At 36.7% G+C, this 23,935-nt stretch overlaps 1 protein-coding gene across 3 annotated transcripts in view; it reads left to right on the top strand.

The window, feature by feature from the left end:
* The window catches only part of LOC140153448 (uncharacterized), a 65,438-nt gene extending 43,213 nt beyond the window's left edge, over positions 1-22,225 (top strand). For 2 of the 3 annotated variants that reach the window (XM_072176203.1, XM_072176205.1), the window contains exons 16-33: positions 2-172; positions 2,901-3,374; positions 6,069-6,243; positions 6,996-7,102; positions 7,634-7,746; positions 8,505-8,751; positions 10,521-10,765; positions 12,044-12,238; positions 12,732-12,848; positions 13,404-13,547; positions 14,831-15,037; positions 16,011-16,172; positions 16,692-16,818; positions 17,425-17,582; positions 19,007-19,099; positions 19,526-19,811; positions 21,219-21,488; positions 22,075-22,225. In XM_072176203.1, coding sequence (XP_072032304.1) covers positions 2-172; positions 2,901-3,374; positions 6,069-6,243; positions 6,996-7,102; positions 7,634-7,746; positions 8,505-8,751; positions 10,521-10,765; positions 12,044-12,238; positions 12,732-12,848; positions 13,404-13,547; positions 14,831-15,037; positions 16,011-16,172; positions 16,692-16,818; positions 17,425-17,582; positions 19,007-19,099; positions 19,526-19,811; positions 21,219-21,488; positions 22,075-22,085 — 3,302 coding nt within the window. In that variant the 3' untranslated portion in view covers positions 22,086-22,225. Of the gene's footprint in view, position 1; positions 173-223; positions 386-2,900; positions 3,375-6,068; positions 6,244-6,995; positions 7,103-7,633; positions 7,747-8,504; positions 8,752-10,520; positions 10,766-12,043; positions 12,239-12,731; positions 12,849-13,403; positions 13,548-14,830; positions 15,038-16,010; positions 16,173-16,691; positions 16,819-17,424; positions 17,583-19,006; positions 19,100-19,525; positions 19,812-21,218; positions 21,489-22,074 lie in introns of all 3 variants that reach the window. The other variant, XM_072176204.1, reaches the window with a different exon arrangement.
* Positions 22,226-23,935: the final 1,710 nt, after the last annotated feature.

The following is a 23,935-nucleotide window of genomic DNA, read 5'->3' on the forward strand; positions in this document are numbered from 1 at the left end:
GTTCAACTTTTAAAACAAGAGGAACTGTTCCTTTGCAAGTCTGAATTGAGCAATGCCACTACTGTTGCAATTAAGCACGGTAACATCATTGGATCAACAGCAGATGCCATCATTGTATCTGTTAGCTCAAGTTTCCAACGTGTTGGCGTATGTGGCCTGGTATACTCAGCAGGTAATTAACATTCTTATACTAAACCCAATTTATGTGTATCCATGTTTACAGTGCAAAATGCTCAACCAGCCCTGTGGAAGAATACTCTAAACAATGGAACAGTTGTAAGAGTAAGCCGTGGCAATGTCAAATATGTAGCCAGTGATGCCTTAATTATATCAATTAATCCTCGTTATCAGAGAATAGGATTGTCTGCGGCAATATACAAAAAAGGTACATAGATTATAGACTCACTATTGTGGTCATTACTGTACACCACTCTTTGGTTGAATAGGTGAATCCATTAGAAATCTACACCCCCTATGTAGGAGATAAGGTCATGTCTTCCATAGGGGATGTATGGTTTTCAACTGGAATAACCCGGTATAGGTCGATCAGCATGCATGATTATTTGGAATCTCTCTGCATGTGTATTGTGCATGATAAAATTAACCTACCACCTCCCATATCCATGTTAATTTTATACACTACCCAACAAAATTACTGACTGATCTAACACTAACAGCAATATCACTTTGATAAAGAAAATCTGATTCTAATGTCCATCAAATACATCATGAATCAGTAATGAGCTCACACAAAAGCTTGTGCTGGAAAGAAGACACTCAACGATAAAATATTGTTTTGACCATGTATTCCATGAAAATGATAAAAGATTTTTTGAAAGAAGATGTAGAAATCAAGACATATTTCTATTTATTCAATTTAAGTTAATTTTACAAATTCGGCTAAAATACATCAAAAAACAAAGTAAAATTACACAATACATACAAAAGGAAACAAAAGTGAAATAGCCCCAATGGGCTAGCCAGGAAGAGTCAGAAGCATCAAGACACTGTCACCAAGAGGTGTGACTCTTCCAACCCATTGGGGCAATTACATATAAGATATATACTATTGCACTATTTAAACACTATATCCCTGGACCAAAACAAGCATATTTAAAGCACTGTACTTTAAATATGCTTTCTAAACAACATTCCAATGTGCGACATTTGGAACGATGATAAAGTACCTTTAAAGTACAAATAAAGCACAATGACCAGAAAAGTACATTTAAAGCACACTGAAAAAAGCACATTTAAAGTACTGTACTTTAATTGTACTTTATACCAAACAAGCATATTTAAAGTACTGTGCTTTAATTATACTTTATACCAAAACAAGTATATTTAAAGCACTGTGTTTTAAATATGCTTTCTAAACAACATTCCAATGTGCGACATTTGGAACGACAATAAAGTACCTTTAAAGTACAAATAAAGTACAATGACTAGAAAAGTACATTTAAAACATACTGAAAAAAGCATATTTAAAGTACTGTGCTTAATGAGGTTCCATACCATATACTAGTAAGCTTATAATTATAAGCTTACCACATATGGAGCTTATCAAAGTATTAATTGGTAACACAAGTATGTTCACATGCAAGCATACATTACCAGTAACTATCTCCTTAGCACAAGATGGCCGTTGGTATTTTTCAAATCTAGAAGAATGTAGTCATGTGACTTGTATATGTAAACATCACATGACCATGATGACCACATTAAAGTACATTTAAAGTACACTGAAAAGCACATTTTAAGTACTCTTACATTGCTGACAATACCGGGGAAAACCAATCCAGGTAAAGTATACATAAAGTACTGATAAAGTATATTTAAAGTACACACTGATGTTCAAAATTTGGTTAAGTCCAAAATAAGCACAATTAAAGTATACTCACTGACACTGGGAAAAAACTAAGTCCAAATAAAGTATAGTTAAAGCACAAAAAATTTCCCAAGTATCAAAATATTCATAAAGTATAATTAAAGTCATATAAAGCACATTTAAAGTACCTTTAAAGTACACAGTTTTTCCAGGATATGAAAAATAAGCACATTTAAAGTACACTTTATATGTACTAATTAACAGAAAGTACAGTTAAAGTACCCTTAAAGTACAGTTAAAATACCCTTAAAGTACAGATAAAGTACATTTCTAATGTGCTTTATTTGGTCCAGGGAATGTGTACATCCACATCACAAGGATGCACCCATCAGCCACCACATGCGCCTCCCCCACATACCATTTAGGAACAAACACCTGACCCATGTCACTCAGAGGCCACTCCAAACCATCCCGAAGCCACATGGCCTAGGAATACAGAGAACATTCCCAAACCAGCCGACCTGCACCCGGGATGAGACCGGCATCTACTCCCAGCCAACATGCACACCCTCCCAATATGGATGGAAAACTGCTCAGTGACCTCTACCAGTCAGACATGTGAAATTACCCTCCTCTTGCACATAAGAATATTATAGATTCTTAAACACCCTCTTGCATGCTAAAGCAAATATGGCAAAAATTGTGAGTAATCCATTTTGTCTGGTTTTTTTTATAATCAGATATTTTTTAGCATAACACATACCAATAAAAATGTCATACTTGCATGCCATAACTATTTATCAATTCAAACTGATATGGTTCTATCATGACATAATTATTGATAAGTCGCTGTCATAATGCATGTTAGAATATGACCATTACTAGGTCAACTGCATCATGCTTTCTTTGTTACGAACCACTGATCGAAATGATCACAACACAAAGCCTATAGCATATCAAAATTCGGAACAGGTGTATGAGCCCAGGCTTGAAGCAGTAATCAGTGGTTACTAACATGCACTACGACAACGAATACTATGTGGAGTCATTGTAATGTTGTATTTCTTTTCAGGTGGTCCATCATTACAAGCAGAATTTGACAAATACACCAAGACTACAGTACATTCCCCAGGTACTGCTTTCAAACTCACAAATGGAAACTTGCCCTGTGGAAGAGTCATATATGCAGTAGTACCTTCTGCAAGTAGCACCCCAAAAGACACTAGGAAAGAACTATTGGGAAAGTCTGTTATAAGCAGTTTGAAAATAGCTGATGCAGAGAACTGTAAAACTGTATCAATACCATCAATTGGTTCGAGCTATGGACATTTCCGGCCTGATGAGGGAGCACAGATTATAGTTGATAGCGTCCTTCAGTATTTCAAAGACAATCCATCAAGTAGCATCACGGAGTTCCAGTTTATGGATACAAATCCAAGGACATGCAGCATATTGAAGGATGCATTGACGGCACGTCTTGGTAAGGAGAGCATCCAGGTGCAGGAGGAATTGCCAGATGGCTCTGCAGATGGAAACAGAGATACAGGTAGGAAAGAATTCTGATATTGTGGCTTAATAATACCTATCACTGATAACATAATAGTGTGCTTATCTGAAACTCTTTCGGACTACCATCTGTATGTTAACAATTTACGATGTTGAATGAGATGATAATAACATATGAAATAGAGTGTTTTCAGATATTTCATTATCTCATTATCTACATCTCATTATCTGATTAATCTTATTCATACTATGTTCCTTGGTTCTGATTCACCTCAAAATATAGGCACTGTGGTCCTCACTGACTTCTCCAAGGCCTTTGACCTTGTTAATCATAATATTGCGATCGACAAGTTATTGGCCTTGGGTGTCGGGGGGCTATAAGTGCCTTGGGTCATCAATTTTCTCAGTGATCGCCGTCAATGTGTCAGATATAATAAAACTTTGTCCGATTATGCTCAGTTTCATGCAGGTGTTCCTCAGGGCACCAAAATTGGTCCTATCACCTTCCAGGCAGTCATCAATGATGCGGCTCAGGGCTGCTGCTCTCATTACTGGAAATATGTTGATGATCTTACCTTTGGAGAACCGCAACTGTAATGAGGGCAGCAGTCTTCAGGCTGATCTTGATGAGTTCCTGGATTGGTCCTTGAAAAACCAAATTAATTAAATCCTGATAAATATCAAGCTATCCACATCTGTTACATGAGAAATCCACCTCCACATTCTGACCTTAATATTGGTAACACTTCTCTGAAGTATGTTCATCATGCCAAAGTTCTTGGTATTTACATCCAGGCAGATCTCAAAATGGATACTCAAGTTAATCTTATTTGCAAAATGCCAACAAAAGATTGTTTATTCTTAGTAAGTTAACGTTTTGGTTTCGACACCACTGAATTGATCACCATTTATTCCTGTTATGTTCGCCCTCTCCTGGAATATGCCAATGTCATCTGGCATTCTTCTCTTACTGTCAAGCAATCCTTGATGATTGAATGTATCCAGAAGAGGGCCTGCAAGATTATATTAGGTTATAACATTTCTTACAAACATGCTCTCAGTACTTGCAACTTGGAACCCCTTTCCACTAGGAGGGAAAGCCAGTGCCTTACATTTGCTCATTCGCTTCCTTCTTGTGAATGCGCTAGCGGGCTTCTCCCTCGTAGAAGGAAGGAGGTCCATGGTAGGAGTCTTAGGTGCCCTACTATATCCAGCTTCTTAATAAGTAGGTTATCTCGCCTCTGGTTTAGTCCTCTTCCTCCTCAGACTCCTACCAAAGTTGTTGTTTGGTTGCTCACATAATTTTGATATCTCTCATCTTGGTCTGTTTTTGAATAATATTGTATTTATGTATATTTATATTTATTTTGTATTTTTGTATTACAGTACACAATTCAGCCTTTGGCTGCCATGCATTTGTTTAATAAAACCTAAACCTAAACTATATCAAATATGTGATTTTGAATCTTTCATTATTAATCACTGCCCTGAACCAATACTGAATGATTCTATACTGCGCCAAAAAAGACGCACTATCTAAAGCTGAATTTATACTCAATTGCGATGAAACGCCTTTGGAAAGTGATGGACAATCGCAGAATTTTTGCGATGCATCGCCCGTCGCTTTTGCATTTATACTTATCACGGCGATAGCGATTGCAGACGACAATTAAAATACTCTAAATGCCACAAAATACATTTTTAAAACATCAGTTGCTGTCAATAGTTATTGTTTTGAATTAATTCATCACCAAAAGTTAATAATCGAGAAAGGTAAATTAATTAGCAAAATAATAGATCCAGTTGGTTGTATATGATTTGGTTGATGCATTCACGTGTCAAGCGATATCGCTGGGAAGTTGAGATTTCTTCAACTTGCAAAAGCGACGTCGTTTTTGCCTCGGCGATTTGAATCGATTGATCGGCTTGATGCTCTGGAAATGTAAGTAAACACTGAGCATGCGTGAGAATCGATATTCTGCAAAAGTGATCAAGTATAAATTCAGCTTAATCCTGCACATTATGACACCACATTGAATCCAATGTGACCTCAAGAAGTAAAGTTACAAGTAATTGAATAGACGAAGGTCCATTTTTAAAAGTGACAAACTGGCCTATATACAAGGCGCAAAAAGATTCCAACAAGCGCAACAAAGAGACAACACAGTTTCTTCAATGAAGCTTTATTTAAAGCAATTTTTATTTCAGTTTTTACTTCTGTACTTTTCATAACTCTCATTTTATTTGTCAGTTCTTTTGTTTCAGTTTTCTTTTGTTCCTTTTGCTTTGAATTAAAGGCACACATAAATTAGCCATTCACCACTCTCAAACCAGATGTCTAGTCCGTGAAGTTTTGAATAGGCCAGTTAAAATTTAATAATTTATGAGTATGCACATTACATTTGGGGATTTCTTTGTTCGGTTGATTTTTATGTATTCGTTTGACAGACAGATCCAACTTTTTAAGCTTTTGATGACGGGTTATGCCATCAGATGCTTTCCATGTTCAATGTATGCCTCTGGGATTTGGCCCGGGGATTTGGTAGTCTTGTTTCTACAGTGTGATGTGTGTAGGAAAATGCAACAAGCCTGGAAAGCATCTGAACAAGATGGTATACCCAGTCATCAAAAGCTATATAGTATGCAAACATTTGGATTTGACTATAAAATATTTAAAAAATATCACCAATTAGCTTCAGGGATGTAAATATAATATTATATTGCTTCTTAACAGAGATAGAAATAGAAGAAACTCCAGCTGAGATCTTAGCCCGTGGACCAGCAGCTCACCAGGCCTACCTAGAGGCATCCAGAGAGGGCACAAAAGCAGTGTACAGAACACGACTCATGCTGGTGGGACAAGAACGAGTTGGGAAAACCAGCCTCATGAAAAACCTCAGTGGACAGAGGTAAAGCATTGATCACTTGTATTTAATTATTGTGACAGAAATATTAGATTTCTCTGCACCCATAATAATTTTGTTTATGTACCTCAGATATTTATTGTGCAAGATTTAGCACAGGGGTGAATTATCTTTACCTGTTAATGGTTTTGATATGAGTGAGTGGGTCTGATAATCGTCACTGGGCGGGCAAAACCTCATATGTACATTTGGCCCTTGAATATGGATGAAGCAAACCCTTCAATATAAAGTCTACACCTACACGGCTTTATCCATGTTCAAGGGCCAAAAGTAAATATGACTTTTTTTCCTGCATGTACTTTGGCCCTTGAACATGGATGAAGCAAACTCTTCAATATAACGCTACACCTACAAGGCCAAAAGTACATATGAGGCTTTTCCCGCCCAGTGACGTAATGTAGGTGGGTGGATATAAATATTCAGGGCAAAAGGATCAATCTTGACTCTCTGCTATTCCTGCCATATCTGTTCAAGTTGTGGGTTTTGTTTTTACCCAAACTGGGTAAGTGAAAGAAAACCAAGAGAAGATGCAAGTGATGCTACTGATTTCTCATAGGTCCCGTACCAGTTTGAGGCAAACAAACTGAACATTTGGGTATCACTTTTCATCTATAATAGCTTCTTTGCACAAAAACCTGAGCAAGTTATCATGAAACTGATACTTTTGGTCTACTGAGATTCCATAGCTATTTGTCTATTTGAAATCCATAATAATTTGATTGACATTATTTTATCAGGTTTGATATGACAGAAAGTATTACTGATGGTGTCGATGCAACTACATTATGTAAAGTACCAGAAGACATTGCCAAACCATGGAAACTACAGGACAGTGCAATACAAGGTAATAGTCTTCTTATATTGGATAAATCAAATGCTCAGCGCATGACTGCAGCTTCCATTTTGGGTGAATTTTTGTGATTTTTTCCTATCAAAATTTTGAGAAACAAGTTCTCTTTCCAGTAACACAAAGCCTCATCACCATTGCACACCTTTCTAAGTAACAAGCTCTCATCTTGTGATTAGACTAAATTTTCATTCGTCTTTTTCTCAAAATGGTTAAAATGGAGGCGAGGCAGTAGATATTATTAGGTGAATTTATTCTAGTATAATACCGGGGCCAGTTTCACAAAGGCTTGCAATCAAATCTTAATATTTATTTGATAGGTGCTTACATGTAGAAAATCAATCCTAAGATTAATTGTTAGGTTTATGAAACAGGGTTCTAGTACCAAAACCAAATTATCTTAGATATCTAGGGCTCTTACAGACCAAATCATATAATTTGCGTTGATGCAATAATCAATATTTTTTAAGCTCTGGTTTTTCAAAGCAATGTTTTATAAAATTGGTCTATAATATTAAACCATTTCAGATTTTGCCAACTATGTACAAAGCCAGTATATGGACACCTTATGTACTCTGATGGCACAAAGATTAACAGAACTTGGTGAAAGAGAAGAACACATAGATTCTGCTGATGAAGAGGTTAGTATATAAACACTATAAATCCAAAACCCAAATATGTGCATATGTGTAAGTAAGTGTGAGCCTGTAAGCGCCTTCAAACGAGCCCAATCTTAAGTTTACACACCTTCAACCCAGGACACACTTCCAACTGTGGACGTCCACAGTTCCTAAGGGGGTGCAGTATGATTTAAATAAAGAAAAAAGGCTATTTAGATCACAATCATATCGCGACCTCTCTTGTACTTGTAGGTATAGGTATGTCCTCGATTGGATAGTACCATGTCACAGTATGTCCACGGTATGGCAACTCAATGCTGAAACTTGGCATCCTCGGTTGGCGGTTTCACAATTTCAGTCCTTGTTTGGAGGCGGGTGCAAGGGTGCCCTTGTATGTGTGTGTATAATATGCTAGGGGGGATAAGGTTGGCACACGTTTAGATCCTGCGACCACAACACATTTAAACTCAAGGTGAAACAACATTATAGTCAAGTTGTATTCCATCGTGAAATAAAGAATGAAAAGTCCTTTATATTATTTAGACTGAACCAAGGTTTTTAAACACCTTTTTATAATTTAAAAATTATAAAAAGTTAAGATTATGAAAAGTATAGAACAAAGAAGCAAACTAGCTAGAGAATATAAACTATTGTGATCCACAGCAAAAATTCAAAGTTAGAAATTTAATTGTTTGCTCAATTGTCACAAGTTTTTAATTATTTTATGATTATTAGTCTTCAAGTAAAATCCTATATTTTGGTATTGTACTAATTTTCAGCAAGAGAAGGAAGAGCTTCTAGAACTCTTGTCACAAATGAAAGATTTACAAGCACAGGAGAGTCAACCAGAAGAGGTTCCCCCTGATGAGACAGATGGTGCTCCAGCTGAGGATGATGTGCAGAAAGATGATGATCTAGAAGTAGACAGTGCCCCATTAACTGATGAGGAATCGGAGGATGATGAGCAAAGAATAGCCCAGGAGACACCTGAGGTGGCGGCAGCACCAGTAGATGCTAAACCACCTGGTAAGAAGGAGCTCCCAAAGTCTAAGAAGGATCTCCCAAAGTCTGATTTTTTTTCAACTACTCTTCTTTCTTTCTTTTTGTTCTTTTAAAAAAATATAAGTTGGTGTCAATCTGGTCCACTTTGCGGTACACTTTTTATATCGGGCTTAATATGCTTGAAAAACTTCTTCCACTATACCCATGTAAAAAATTCTTCAATGATACCCTTGAAATAGCTTGTTCTGTGATAACTGTGTAAAAGCTTCTTCCATGATATCCTTCAAAAAGCTTCTATGATATCCTTGAAAATACTTCTTCAGTGATACCCTTGAATAAAAATTCCCTTTAAAAGGGAAAGCCAGCCTCAATGTAGAAGAGGTCTTGTAATTAGTTTTGGTCAATGTGAAAGGCATTTTTAGGATCACGCTTACATCTACATGACAGTCCACCAAACCATCAACGATGAGAACATGCACACTGAAACAGCAGAAAACATTAATTCCTAATCTCATGTCAACTCTTTTAATTCATTACATGTAGGGCCTACTCCAAATTGTTCTGGTCTGTTTGTTTTGTTGTTGTTGTTGTTGTTCATGATGCAGTCATGTCTACAGTAGAATTCATCTCGACCTTTGCAGGACTTAACCCCATTAAAAGCTATTAAACCAAGATAACACTCATTGAAACAGCTCAACTGATTAAATCGGATCTTCTCTGGTTGTGCACAAGTGACTGTTTTCATGTGCGATATCGCAATAAAGCTGGTATTCATAGCTTCAGTTGGGTAACCGATTATAAAGGAAACGAAAGGAAACAATGTTATGTGTGGCTTTGTTCACGAAATCAGACAATGTCGTGCTTTTTGTAAACCAGCATTCTTGAAAATGAGCAACATAATGATTTTTGACTTAACACGGTTTAGAAATAATTTCTTCATATTTTTGGTGTTATCTGTCGTTTACATGTCCTTCCTAAAACACAAAAAGCTTCTTCCGTGATACTGTTGAAAAAACTTCTGTTATACCCTTGAAAAAGCTTCTTCCATAATACCCTTGAAAAAATGAGTGTAAACAATAGAAGTAAAGTAAGGTCTGAAAAGGGTATTCCATGATATCGTTGGAAAAGCTCCTGTGATACCCTTGAAAAGCTTCTTCCACTTCCAAAAATGACTGTAAGCAACAGAAGTAAAATAAGGTCTGAAAACCCCTGAAATATTAGTATAAATGTGTGTAATTTAGAGAATGAAGGTATTGTTGTTAGCTGCTGGAGTGCATCTATCGTCTCATATAACACGGGCGACATTATTATTTCGCCGAGTTGTTTTACGCTAAAAATAATGATGTCGCCTGTGTTATATAAGACGATAGATGCATGGCAGCAGCTAAAAAACAATACCTTTATTCTCATTCTTAAACACTTCAATTCAAAATAATAAAAATATTAAAAATTTTAATCAAATTAAATTCTACATTTTACAAGGAATTACCTAGGGCTTAAAATCGATCAGTCCCATTGTTGCAGTGCGCCTCCGATTGGTTCAAAAAGCGGGAACGCGTATCGCGTTGATGCACACGCGCTGACCCGTGTGATAACCAATAAGATTGCAGGAACATTCTCAAGTGTTTGAGAATTATCAATATAGATAGATATTAATATATTGTTGAAAAAAAAATGAAGACCTCAAGGATATGGTTAGACATGAATATTTTATTAATGAAATTAACCTACAACTAGCCAAGATAAGACCACAGTTATAGATATTTTCATATCATTATTACTGATTTGTATAGCTTCAGTTCCAGATGCAATCCTAAAGAAGTTACAACAAGTTTTAAGAGAAAAGAAACAAGAGCTTCAAGCAGCAGAAGCTAAGAAGGGTGTACAAGAATTTCAGATCTGGGACTTTGCCGGGCAAGATGTCTACTATACGACCCACCAAGTGTTCCTTAGTAACCGTGCCTTATACATGGTTGTATTTGACCTTTGCGCTGACCTCAACAAACCTGTTAAAGTAGAAGTCTTCCACAATGACAAAGTAAGTGTAGGATATCGGTAAATGATATTCATTTTTTGTAAAATAGTAAAAAATTCTTAGGAGACTTTGAAAAAAAAGTTTGTTTGTGTAACCAGATTTTAAGATTGACAAGTGACTGAGGCGAATTATAGTATACACAAGGTGAATGCTGAATGATTTGGTGCCATTTCTTAGGGATGAAATCAAAACTCGATTCCGTCTGGTTTCCATTGTTTAGAACAATAGCAACCGGACGGAACCGCCCGGAACCGGCAGTTGACCGCCGGTCGAGTTTTGATTTCGTCCCTTAGCATTTTGTTGTCTTGAAATGGGAAAGCAGTACTGTGAGAAAATGATCTATATACTGGAAAAAACATACCGACTCTTTAACTCTACCAAACTGTACAAAAGGGTTTGGCACAAGAGCCTAATTGCATAGCGTTACTTATTGTCAATGTCCCTATAAGGTTTTACTGTTTTCCACTTATTGGCACTCCACCCATTAAATGGTTTCTTAGGAAATTCCTGGAATTTCGGAAATGTGGCCAAAAAAAAATCCGGAAATGTAAAAAAAAATTCCGGAATTGGAAGATGATAATTTGTCATAAAAGAGCACAAAAAAAAAGTTTTTTGGAGGGGATGATACCCTGCAGCCTATTCCCCGGACAAGCCCCCTTGCACCCCCAGAATTCCGGAAATTTGACGAGGTGGTCACCTTAGGCTCGCATGTTTTTCATGGAGTGGATCGTTACCTCACTTACATCTCTGCTTATTATTTATTATGTTTTGAAAGTCAAACTGAATATTTTCTGTGCAAAATAATGCTGCAATTCAAAATAAAGAACCTAGAACTATTGTCATTGTCACTGATTCCAGATTGTTTTTGTGTTAGTTTTGAACCAATTTCATAAAACAAAACACATTAAAAAAAGGCTTTTTAACTGATATAGGTTAGAGAAGGCCTCATGGTATGCTATCTACAATCCCGGTCATAATTGTTAGAACACTTTAACGTGGGTACTTCAAATATGCCTCCCATTCCCCCTGATCAATGTTGGTAGTTGTTTTTTTGGTCATGCAACCCTAGAAACATCCAACATTGATTGGTGGAGAAGGGGGATGGCTGTCATGGTAGGGAAGGGTTCAGACATCACACCAAAGAAAGCGAAATTTTAATATGCCAAGTATAACATAAATAAGGTTTCAAACAGTCTTACTTTGACACAAGTGTTCAAACTACTCATGGCCAGGACTGTAGGTTCAATACGGTAGTAACAAGTTGTGGCATTTTTCTTGCAGGTGCAATCTCGATTCCATGATTTCACAGGGCTTGGTTTCTTAGATTTCTGGATGCAATCTATTTATGCATATGCAACTACAAACCAACCAATACCATCTGAAGACAAACCTCAGTTATCACCGCCAATCTTCATCATAGGAACACACAGGGAAAGTGGCAATCTCAGTCAGGATCCGGAAGAAAGGAAAAGTATTGTAAGTAATTCTTCCCATTTTTTCCTCTCTTTAATTTTTGTTTGTCATCTCAGGTCCTTGAGTCATAATGATTGAACTTCATAAAATACTTTTTAGCCACAAAATAAGAAAGTTATGCTGATCCAATAAAGTTGCAATATTATACATATTAATATTAAATCTTCTACATGGCTCATCCACTGGCATCCTCAGGATATGTCCGAGGAAGCAAATTTGACACTGCCTTACTAGGTTGATGATATGCTGGGTGTCACTTAGCATAGATCCAGGTGTTCCTCACACAGTCCGCTTGATGTTGAACATAATCCTGTAGGATGATATTGCAAATGCATTTGTTATTTTCCATGTCACCAGATTCACAGCCATATAAAAGCATTGGTAAAAAATGATCTTTAAATATGTAATGATGGGTATAATGAAAATGTGTTCCAATATTGATTTTTGTGTTTTGTGCATCGTTATAAGCTTTTTGATATATTTTTCTTACACACAGGTGAGTGATAAGTTCCAGAGTATAAGCGATATGATTGCTGGCAAACCATATGAACAACATGTAGTCAGTAAATACTTTGCTATTGAAAACAGCTCCAATGACCAGGCAGATGCAGAGGTAAGCACTATCAACAGGAATGTAGTTTTGTTTTGTCTTTTATGAGGGTGGAAAAGACAAAACAAAACTACATACGTCAAACATGCAAACAGTCAGAAACTGAACAATAAAAATTGGCTATTGTAGACCATGCAGTTCAACAGAACCATGTAATAGATTGGGAATAATTAATAATCCTTAGCAAGGAGTGTAACGCAAATATAAGACGCATCAAGGAATCAATTTAGATTTTTAGAAGAGGACCCAACATTATGGATAGAGACGACAGGGTCCACTATCTAAGTCACATATATGATCCTCTACTGAGTGACAATTCTACACCCTCTGTGGTCTGGATTCAACCAACCGGAAGAAGTGATCATCAATCAATATTCTGATGATGCTTTTCAACCATGAAAAGCAAAATTGTCCAACTAGTGAGTAAAATTTGGTTTTGTTTAGAAGATTCTTCGTAAGTATTATAATCCCATATGAGGACTGTGATCTAATTTTCAAATGTTTATGATTCAATATCCGAAATGTTAAAATTGATTTCAAATATATCATTTTTCACAGCTGATGGAGCTAAGACATCAGATAGCCTCCATCGCAAGCCAGGAATCCTATATGGGAGAGAAGATTCCATTGAGATGGCTGACATTTGAGAAGTCTGTAGCAGAGGCTATCACACAGTGCAAACACTATATGAGCTTGCAACAGGTATGCTAGCTGAATATGTTAATATTGCTTTAAAAAGGGAAAGCATGGTGTAATGGGTAGGGTACTTGTCTTTGGTTGGTGCACAAGGTCCTGGGCTTAATTTCTGACAGTTTCAAGTTGCTAAGTCTTGGGGACAAAAATCTGAATTTAGTTGGCGACATCTGTAGTTTAAATTCAGACGTATGCTCTCACTGTGGTTTTTATAGAGTTGAGTAAATGAGCCATGAGAGCACTCATTCCTTCGCAGGGGGTGCAGCCATTGGTCCTGGGTATAGAAAGTCCAACCGGTACATGTATATCAAAGTCAGTTTCAAGTAGTGCGTTTACCCCTGTCCCAATCCCTATACTGTTTGTTTCTTTTTAGGAGCCCTTTAGATTAGCATCGCTAGCATTGCTGTATGGGTACCCTTCTGCTTGATAAAAAATTATAACATCAGTATGTTTGTCTCTCACCTACGCCACATAATTCTTGTTTGACATGTAGTTGTACGTCATTTTGGCCTGGATTGTTTTCTCCTCATTTTAATGCAAAAAAATGGTTTTACATACCCCCATACCACAACATACGAGGGGGTATCCAAAAGTTTTTGACATCACCCAGAAGGAAAAGAGCTATATTGATGAAATTTTGTCAGTGTAATCACTGGTCCTTATGTACATTATGGTCCAAAAATGGTCTCATTAGTATGTTTACTTTCTTTACAGGTGGCGCTAGATGGGCAGTAGGCGCATAACCTACAAGATGGTGAAAATTGAGGCATGCATCATGATTAAGTTCCTGCATTTGAAGGGTTAGGCCTACATTGCTCAGAAAATCTATGATGAAATGAAAGCTATCTACGGTGATGATTGCCCATTATATGGCACTGTTGCTTTTTGAAAAAGGAATTTCCAAACTGGCCACATGACCCTCACAGATAAGCCAAGAAGTGGACGTCCATCACTTACGGATGATGTGGCCACAGTGAAAAAACTCAAGAAAGTGGAGGATCTTATCATGAACAGGTTATACGCCTACTTCCCATCTAGCGCCACCTGTAAAGAAAGTAAACATACTTATGAGACCATTTTTGGACCATAATGTACATAAGGACCAGTGATTACACTGGCAAAATTTCATCAATATAGCTCTTTTCCTTCTGGGCGATGTCAAAAACTTTTGGATACCCCCTCGTACACCCACAAAAGAAAAGCAGAAAGAAAAAGATGAATAATAATAAATAACTACAATTGTTGTTTGCTACCAGCTTATAACATGACATTTATCTTCCACTCCAACATAGGTGAGAGATCTGACCAAGGAATTAGGCGTTACCGATGACAGGGAGCTGTACACCATGCTACAATTCTACCATGATCTTGGCACCATCATCTACTTTGGTGGAGAGGACAAAGCCAATCAGTTCTTACAAGATATGGTGATATTAAACCCACAATGGCTTATTGATATCTTCAAGAGAATCATCACTGTTATGCCGCATCAGAAACAGGTAAGTGCAGGAAGGATGAAAAGATGATATTTTACCTCCTGGAATGGGCTTGTAGGGTTTGCCAAATTGTGTAATAATCAATGTAGGAGATCTTAATAACATCGGCTCCAGGATTGTTCAAAAAGCTTGTCTCAAAATTCCACACAAAAGCCATAAGAATGGTAAAATTGATAATTGAATATACTCATGGAAATTTGAGCAATTGCAAGACACTTTGGTCTTTTTCGGGGTATACAAGACTTGGAAAAATCATTCTTTTTCGCAAAGGACTGCTGCAGAATGTAGCCTATTCCATGTATACTCCATGATCAGGTGTATATGCATGATAAATTCATGAGGAGTGAAGGTCATCATGATTGACTTTTGTGCGTAAAATCAGCCAAACATCTTTTGCAGGCCAAGTCACTAATCGTCACTGGGCGGGAAAAACCTTGTATGTACTTTTTGCCCTTGAACATGGATGGAGCAAAATATTCAATATAAAGTATACACCTACAAGGCTTTATCCATTTTGAAGGGCCCAAAGTAAATATGAGGTGTTTCCTGCATGTACTTTTGTCCCTTGAACATGGATGAAGCAACCTCTTCAATATAAAGTCTACACCTACAAGGCTTTATCCATGTTCAAGGGCCAAAAGTACATATGAGGTTTTTCCCGCCCAGTGACGTAATCGAGGTTAGCAAACCAAATGGTGGCTAATCCTCATTTGTTTGGACGGACGTGACCACCTGTTCGCGTGGCTCAGATTTGGGTCACATAGCGCACCTCCGCCCACGTGTTTGATGTCGTGGTATTCCTCAGCACATTTTCGTCGTAGACTGTATTGGTGTCGCACATATTCATTTTGATTGAAGAAAAAATTCTTCACTTTTCGTTGTTGCAGATTATGAGACAAGTGTTGTTAAATTGGATCAGCTTTTTAGCACTATACCCTGGTTTAAATTTTTGAATATTAATGTTTCTGCATTTCAGTGGGCCACACAGAAGAATAAGTGGAGAAGACTGAAGGAAGAAGGGATCTTGGAGGACTCTCTTATTGATCATATGTGGAGTGATTTATTACCCCAGAAACCAGCGTTATTAACCCTGATGGAGATGTTTGATTTGCTGTGTCCAAGACTAGAGGCTCAAGAGGTATGTGCTTATTCTCATATTTTTAGCAATATCAATTTTCACCTTGGTGTGGCAGTGATGTCGGTGCGCATTTCATTGGAATCATCATAATCGTTCGTTCGTTCAGCATAACATTCTGTGTTGAAACCTGATAGAGAGGCAGTTCAATAATGAGAAGCTCAATGTTTAACCAAGTATAGTCTGTATATCTAGCTCGAGTCACCGGCACTAGCTTTGAAGTTCAGCATGTGCTGCGTTGACTTAGCGTGGTTTCTTGCATGTACATATGGGGCAAGTTGATCGTGTGCGTAAAAGTATATACATGCACCAAGTAACGCTACTTAAGCTAACGCAGAACATGCTGAACTTCAAATCTAGTGCTTGTGACTTGAGGTAGATATATAGACTATAGCAATGAAGCGAAGAATAATTAAAATGTCGTAATTGAATATAGACTATAGCAATGCTGTTTTGATATTTGAAGTAGTAAGAAAAGTATGATTTGAATATTACAAAGTTCATTATGTTCATTGCATTTAGGAGGATACACTAACCTATTATGTGCCAGCATGTTTACAGCCATGCTCAGAGGAAGAGGTCAAGCAGGAATTAGAAGCCAGTGGTAAACCTGTCACATTCTACATTGACTTCCAAGGGTTCTTACCAGGTAATCACAGAATTTCTATTATCTTGACAGTGTAACTTTACAATATGTTACATTTTGCCAACTACCTATGGCACATAGAGTGATGTCATGGCCAGCTGTTGGTCGGCAATGGTAGTTGTTCCTTTGTTTAAGACCTGTTTTGAAAATCTTGTGCCAAATCAGATACAGGGCAGTTAAGTCATTAAACTCTACAATTTACATATAAATTTATATAGCACATACTTCTGTGTGGATAAATATCTGATTGGAAGCAGAGAAATGTTAAACATTTGTTCCAAATGGTGTAAAATTGCCAAAATAGATGATAAAAAATTATTTAAAACCAAACCACTTTTTATGTTTGCATGTTGCATATGGACAGAGGTATATGTATCAGAGGTACATGTATTAATGATTCAATCAATGAACTGCAACATGCACATTTTGTCTAAAACTTGACTAGTGAACATATCATTTTGGAAATGAAAGAAAAAAGTTTTAAACTATTGGATTTGTTTAGTGTCTCCTCATATATCATCTATCGAAATTGTATTACATTTGTGATGATCTACAGCAGCAAATCCCAACCACTAACTAATAGCACTTGAAATCTATCCTTCTTCTCAGATGGCCTCTTTCATCGTCTTCTAGTGCATTCTGCCAGATGGTCTCAGCAACAGAGTGGTGAAGAGCCACAGCTGTATTTCCGCTATGGTAGCTTTACCTTAGATGATGAACATAACTTCCAATTAGAAATGAAAGGAGCGGACCCAATATGCATTAAGGTGTGTATATAGAAGCGTTATTAATGGTAGAATTCAAAATAGGGAGAATACTTCAAGATTGGGATGAACTTTGAGAAAAAGAAGTATTTCAAACTTGTTTATTTATTTATGTATTTATTACACTTTATCACTGGTATATACAATCATTATAATATAACATCAAAATATATTGCACATGAATATTCAAAAGTACATACAAAAAAAGGAAATATAGATAAAATTTTGCACCAGTGAAAGGCAAGGACTAACAGGTGCAAAGCACCTCTAGGACAGTCCCACCAAAGATCAAAACAATGAGGACACCCCCCCCCTCCCAAAAAATTTAGAAAAAAATTTTTTGAAAAAAAACCCAAAAAGCTACACAAGCCTACAACCAGAACACTGGCAACATATAACCCAAGAGCATGTGTTGTAAGGATCAAAACTCTCCTCTAGTTTGTTCTTGTACCACTCAGAGAGCTGGCTCTTAAAAGAGGTCATGTTGACAGTGGATCTAATTGTGAGAGGAAGTTGATTCCACAGGGTTTACTTGACCTAACAAATGCTAACCTGTTTGGGATCAGCATTTATATTTGATTGAAATGTCTAAGAATACCCTATGGCAGGTCATGCTGTGGGGAATTTGAAAAAAAAGCATTGTTCAAAAGATATGATATAAAATTATTAATTCTTTACTAAAGCGCTCACTCTTAAACAGTTGTTCTCCACTGTTATTTAGACAGGCAGTTTGTTCCTGGGATGGGTAAATGTAAACCTTTAAATTATGCAGAATTTCAGTTACAGATGTTGTAACAATATATAGTCAAACTCACTGACCCCTGGTAGTAGGTTGCTAAAACCTGGTTAACATTTGGACTGGCAACTTGACTCAAAGCAACTCAATTTGCAAGTGGAGAAAATACAGAGAAGCAAAATGGACGAATGATAATGATGACAATGTTAAGCTTTAAAATGCATTGCAATGTGTTGTTGGCTATTTTGATTTGTTCATAAGTTCTGCTTTAAGGGGGTACTACACCCCTGTCCAATTTTGTGCCTAGTTTTGCATTTTTCTCAAAAATCATACCGCATTGGTGACAAGTAAGATATGTATATTATAGGGGCAATTTTATTTCAGCACAGACAACAGTTGTGGAGTTACAGTCAAAAATGAGGGAAAACCAGTATTTGATCAATAAATCAATAACTACTTGCCTTGAGTTACTGAATTTTCAGTGCAGTAGTTGTAGTCCTTGCCCCTATAATATACATATCTTATTTGTCACCAATGAGCTATAATTTTTGAGAAAAATGCAAAAATAGGCACAAAATTGGTCAGGGGTGTAGCACCCCCTTAATGTAGTGTTATTTCTAGAGTTACCACTACTAATGGTTTGTTCATATCCCTTGCATTAATGTTCATTTGATGTGACATTGTTTCTTAGGTTACCATCTGTAAGGTGCTAGTCTTGTCTCCAGATGGTGTACAGGATAACAGCAACATAGAAGATCATCCATGTCCCAAGGCATGCTCTATGGTAGGTACACTAGTTATCAAATTGGTTAAATTATGGTAATCCATGTTATTTACATTGATAAATTATTGGTTCATCATAAGTCACATTTTCATGGGAGTGGATCAATCTACACTGGTCCAGGAATTTAAGCCCATGAATTTGAAATATATGTTGCTACAAAAAAAATGTGTGAAGTTTGTGTTACTACTGCAATTACAAAGTAATGATAGTAAAGCAATGAAAACATAGGATATCTATCTGTCTGTGAAATTATAAATTGCGTAAGTTAAAGATTGACTTGAATAAACTATGTTTTATTGTATGGTGTAAGTCTAAGTGTAAAATACACTTCAGATTATGAATTAGATACAGTTGAAATATTTTATCCAAGCAGATCATTTCAACGACTACAAAACATTCACAGAATATTCACTTCTCCATCTTCAGGTCCGTACCTTTCTAACTCATGCCCTCAATGAGCTGACGTACACATGGATCCGTGGTGTCAAGTATGAGTTCTCAGTAGCCTGTCCGTGCAATGATCTTCAAAGTCACACACCCGAAGCAGATCTACCAAAGTGCTTCCATTTGTTACAACTAGAAGATTGCCTTGTTAAGGCCAAGATCAAGTGCAAAGGGAAGAAGATGTGGGTGGCAACAGAAATCTTCAAGAAGTGGTTTCATAGGAAGGATGATGAGGAGGACGAGGATGAGATTGCAGTGTTAAAGAGAGGTATGGTGTTGGTTGAACAAATTCATCAGGATCGGTAGAGTAAACTCATTAACCAAAGTTCTTGATATCTGATCCAGAAATTGCACTTACTTGGTGTACGTTTCAGCAACACTGTTGCTTTTGTCAACACTTGATAATGAGTGATTCCTACTGGCAACCGACACTAGATGTATCTCCAGCATAGGTCTTGGTGTTGCCAGTTGATTTTCCATCTGGGGATTTTCACTCATCACATCACATCACATTAACCCCGAATTCACTCATCATCAAGTGTTGACAAAGGCAACAGTGTTGCTGAAACGTACACAAAGTAAGTGCAATTTCTGGATCAGATATCAAGAACTTTGGTTAATGAGAGGTATGGTGTTCCTAACATTTGTATATGAGTCCACACTACCAAAACAGTCCCTTATATGTGGCATGATCTGCTTCATGGGGGGGGGCAAAGGAGGCTTTTTTAAAAATTGAATTACTATAATTTTTATGTTATACAAACATTAAGCTATGAAAAAACAAAGGCCTACTGTACATTTTTTTCTAAAGTTCTTATGTATTCCATTGTTTTCTACTGCATATTTTTGCCTTTATCTCAAATTCAAATTTGCCTTTTTTGGCCCCCATAGACCAGATCCTTCACATGTGCTTTACTGTGTAAAATTGCAGCTCTGCAAATGTAATAGTCTCAATTATAAAGCAAGTGATTTGCTTCAATTCTATATTTTCTTAGAAGACTGAGATCTAGGTAGTCATACAAGATGAAATAAAGGAATTTACCAAAGTGATGCAAAAAAGATCATTCCCACTTAACTAGCCCATGATTTGATAACAAATTTGACCTGAACACAAGTTTCAAAAAATTGGTGATTAGTTGTTTGGTTATCAAAAACTTCCTTCACCCAATGGAATTTGGAGAGCTGCACAGATAATTGGTGGATGTTACAATCTAAGTGTGGATAGGTCTGCTCCAGGTTCGGCTGTAACTGGCCTAGATGATGCGATCTGATTGTGATGATTCACCATGGCAGCGAAATTACAGCGCTTTGAATCCTTCAAGATCTAGCTGGAAAAAGGCACTATATAGAATCCGAAATTTATTTATTTTTATTTTTTTTCATCAAATTTTATTTTTCTCAAGTTGGAAACACCATTGCGGCAATTTCAACAGCATGTTTGCTATTGCATTATCCATTAGAGTTCTGTATTTAGTAGAGTGGGCTCACATGAGCGTTGTCATTCATCTTAACAGATTCATCCTTCATTATGTGAACTGAAATTTTCCCCAAAAGTATAATAAATTGTGAGAAATGTAATTGCTACTTTTTTGGGAAATTTTGTTTATTTTCCTGGTAAATAAACAAAACATTTAGTCTGTCTGCAATATTCATCAAACTTTGTTCTCTGTTACAGGAATAAGGGCACTGTCTGATGTGGAGTTGCTGGAACTTGCTGGTGAGATAGGAACAAGCTGGAAGAAACTTGGCCTGTACCTTGGTCTACGTGCCTGCCACATAGCTATGTTGAATTGTGATCATCCGCTAACAGAGGACAAAGCCTTTCATATGCTGATACATTGGCATGAAAAATTATCACAGAAGGATAATGCTAGAGCTATGTTGAGTAAAGCATTGAAGAAATGTGGACTTGTCAGTTTGTCAGAGTTCTATGAAAACCCAAAAGGTATGGTATTTGATTTATTTGAATTCAATTTATTTACCATCCTCTAATAAATGCTCCTGTGGCATGTAATTTTCGAAAAGGGGGTATTTATTAGAGGTAATTTCTATAACTATAATTCCCGTAAAAATTCTTAAGTAAGCTTAAAAAACATGCCAAAATTTGAATATAGGATCAGTTACTTCTGGTTCACTTTGGGGTTTACTATGTAATTTTCGCTAATACCAACACTGTTACTGATCGTGTGTGGATCTTGGTAAGCTTACTTACACAAGACAAATTGAAAATTTTTCAAAAAGATTAGAGGAGCATTTATTTGAGGATACATGGTAGTCGAATTTAACCATTTGGAAAGATGATTATTATTATGATTATTATACCCGAAGTATATGGAAAACAGTTCCATTCAATATTTTTGAAATACTAAATATTCTAATGGTTAGTTTTGAAAAATTAAACATGGACATATTGATTTGTAGATAAACATGTTTATCAAAATAAAGTTTGTTAATGAAAAGATGAGAATTAGTAAACTACTTAATATTTTAATCTATAACTCAGTGCGTGTGGTCTCCTCTTTTTCTTACAGATGCGGAGTAAGAGTGTTATGAACAGGATAGAATGAAGTTGACTACATTGTAATCTGCTGGTGCTACATATTGAAATTAGCAGGATATCTATTTGGACCATTTGATAGTTCCACAGGATCCAGTCTGTATATCATAAATTATGCATGTTCCAGTTCTTACAAGATACATTTCTTGTCAGATATTCGTGAGTTAGACTAGTGTAAAGACTCCATTGTGGAATTAAGCAGCTTATAGAATAAAGCTGTATAATCCTTCAATAGAAGATTTCTGTGTAAGGCTAATTCTGTACAGTTCTACATGATGGATAAACCAAACTAGGTGATGCAATATCATACAAACTTATTCGGGGAAGGATTGAATTTGAGGTGCCATATCAATGGGAAATGTGGGAAGTTTCTACTGACCCAGATAACGGGACAAAACTATCAGGTATGGGAAATGTTCTCAGTAGAAACATGTTATGTTTCTGGATAAATATGACACTCTTTACCTCCAAGTGTCAAAGCAAACGCAAACTGACTTGTACTTGTAATGATGTATATTCATACGTAGCAGTAAATAGAAAGCAAAATTACACTTCTACGCTACTCAAATTTGGTACACTTACCAGAGCGTTTTTACTGGGTCAACAGGCGTCTTCCGAGGATGTTATTGCTGTGAAGATTTGTTGTTGCTAGTGACCCAGTGAAAGCGCTCCGGCGAGTGTACCAAATTAGCGTAGAAGTGTAATTTTGCTTTCTATTGACTTGTACTTAATTTTAGATCATGTGGCTCTATGATTCCAAGATCTTTTTCCTTTTTCCGTCACTTACTACATAAATGTATGGATATTTACATCACCTCTTTTGTAACTATAAGCTTAACAGAACTGATACATGTACGGTATAATTCAATTTGTTGTCATTTGCAAATATTATTTACAACTATATTTTTTTTTCAGTATTTATCAGCCATTTGATCCCATCAGGTCACTGTCTGCAAATATGCAGTTGAGCTATGTGCAAAAATTAGACATTGTACATAATTGATTACCAAAACATGTATTGTGCAAATTGGATAAGCAAGGTTTGCAGAGTTTTAGTGTTTGACATCCTCTAATGATAGTGTATGTGTATTGTGTAATATACTTGATTATTAGTCTATATATCTACCTCGAGTCACCAGCACTAGCTTTGAAGTTCAGCATGTTCTGCGTTAGCTTAGCGTTACTTGGTGCGTGTACATACTTTTACGTGCGCTAGCCAACACAGCACACGCTGAACTTCAAAGCTAGTGCCGATGACTCAAGGTATATATGCAGACTATAGTAAAGCCAAGAATTTTCTGCTTTACAAATGCTAAATTCCGCTTTTCTCCGCTTTGTAATTTTAGCACATTTCCGACATAATAAAATGTCACAAGAATCTTACCAAGAATAAACTGATTAAAAAGCCCGCGATAAAGTCAGTAACTTCGCTCCGCTGACCCGTGTACAACTTCAACCCATGCAGTACAAATAGTTTGTCTCCAGCGAGTAGCAGCGCAATTCACGTGTCTGAGTCATGTTGAAACACGTTCAAAAGGTCGGGAAAGCCCCAAGAGCTATTTTTAGTCAGGCACGCAAAGGATTGTGGGATACTCGAGCAGTGAAAGTGACGCATTGCAGCATGTTTGCAGCCCGGCCAATGTGACAATCATTGCGATGTTGCAAAGTTGGGATGGGTGATTGGGTATCATGGCTGCAATGGGAGGTAGGACAGGTGTTGTACGGTAAATCTATGACGGATTTTACTTTATTTTGATGAATTTTGAAGACCCATTTCATTTAGTATTTTATTTATTTCTTTTCAATTGTATTTTTTTTTTTTTTCTAGGTCATTT

The sequence above is a fragment of the Amphiura filiformis genome, chromosome 5 (genome assembly GCF_039555335.1).
Source record: "Amphiura filiformis chromosome 5, Afil_fr2py, whole genome shotgun sequence".
NCBI lineage: Eukaryota > Metazoa > Echinodermata > Ophiuroidea > Amphilepidida > Amphiuridae > Amphiura > Amphiura filiformis.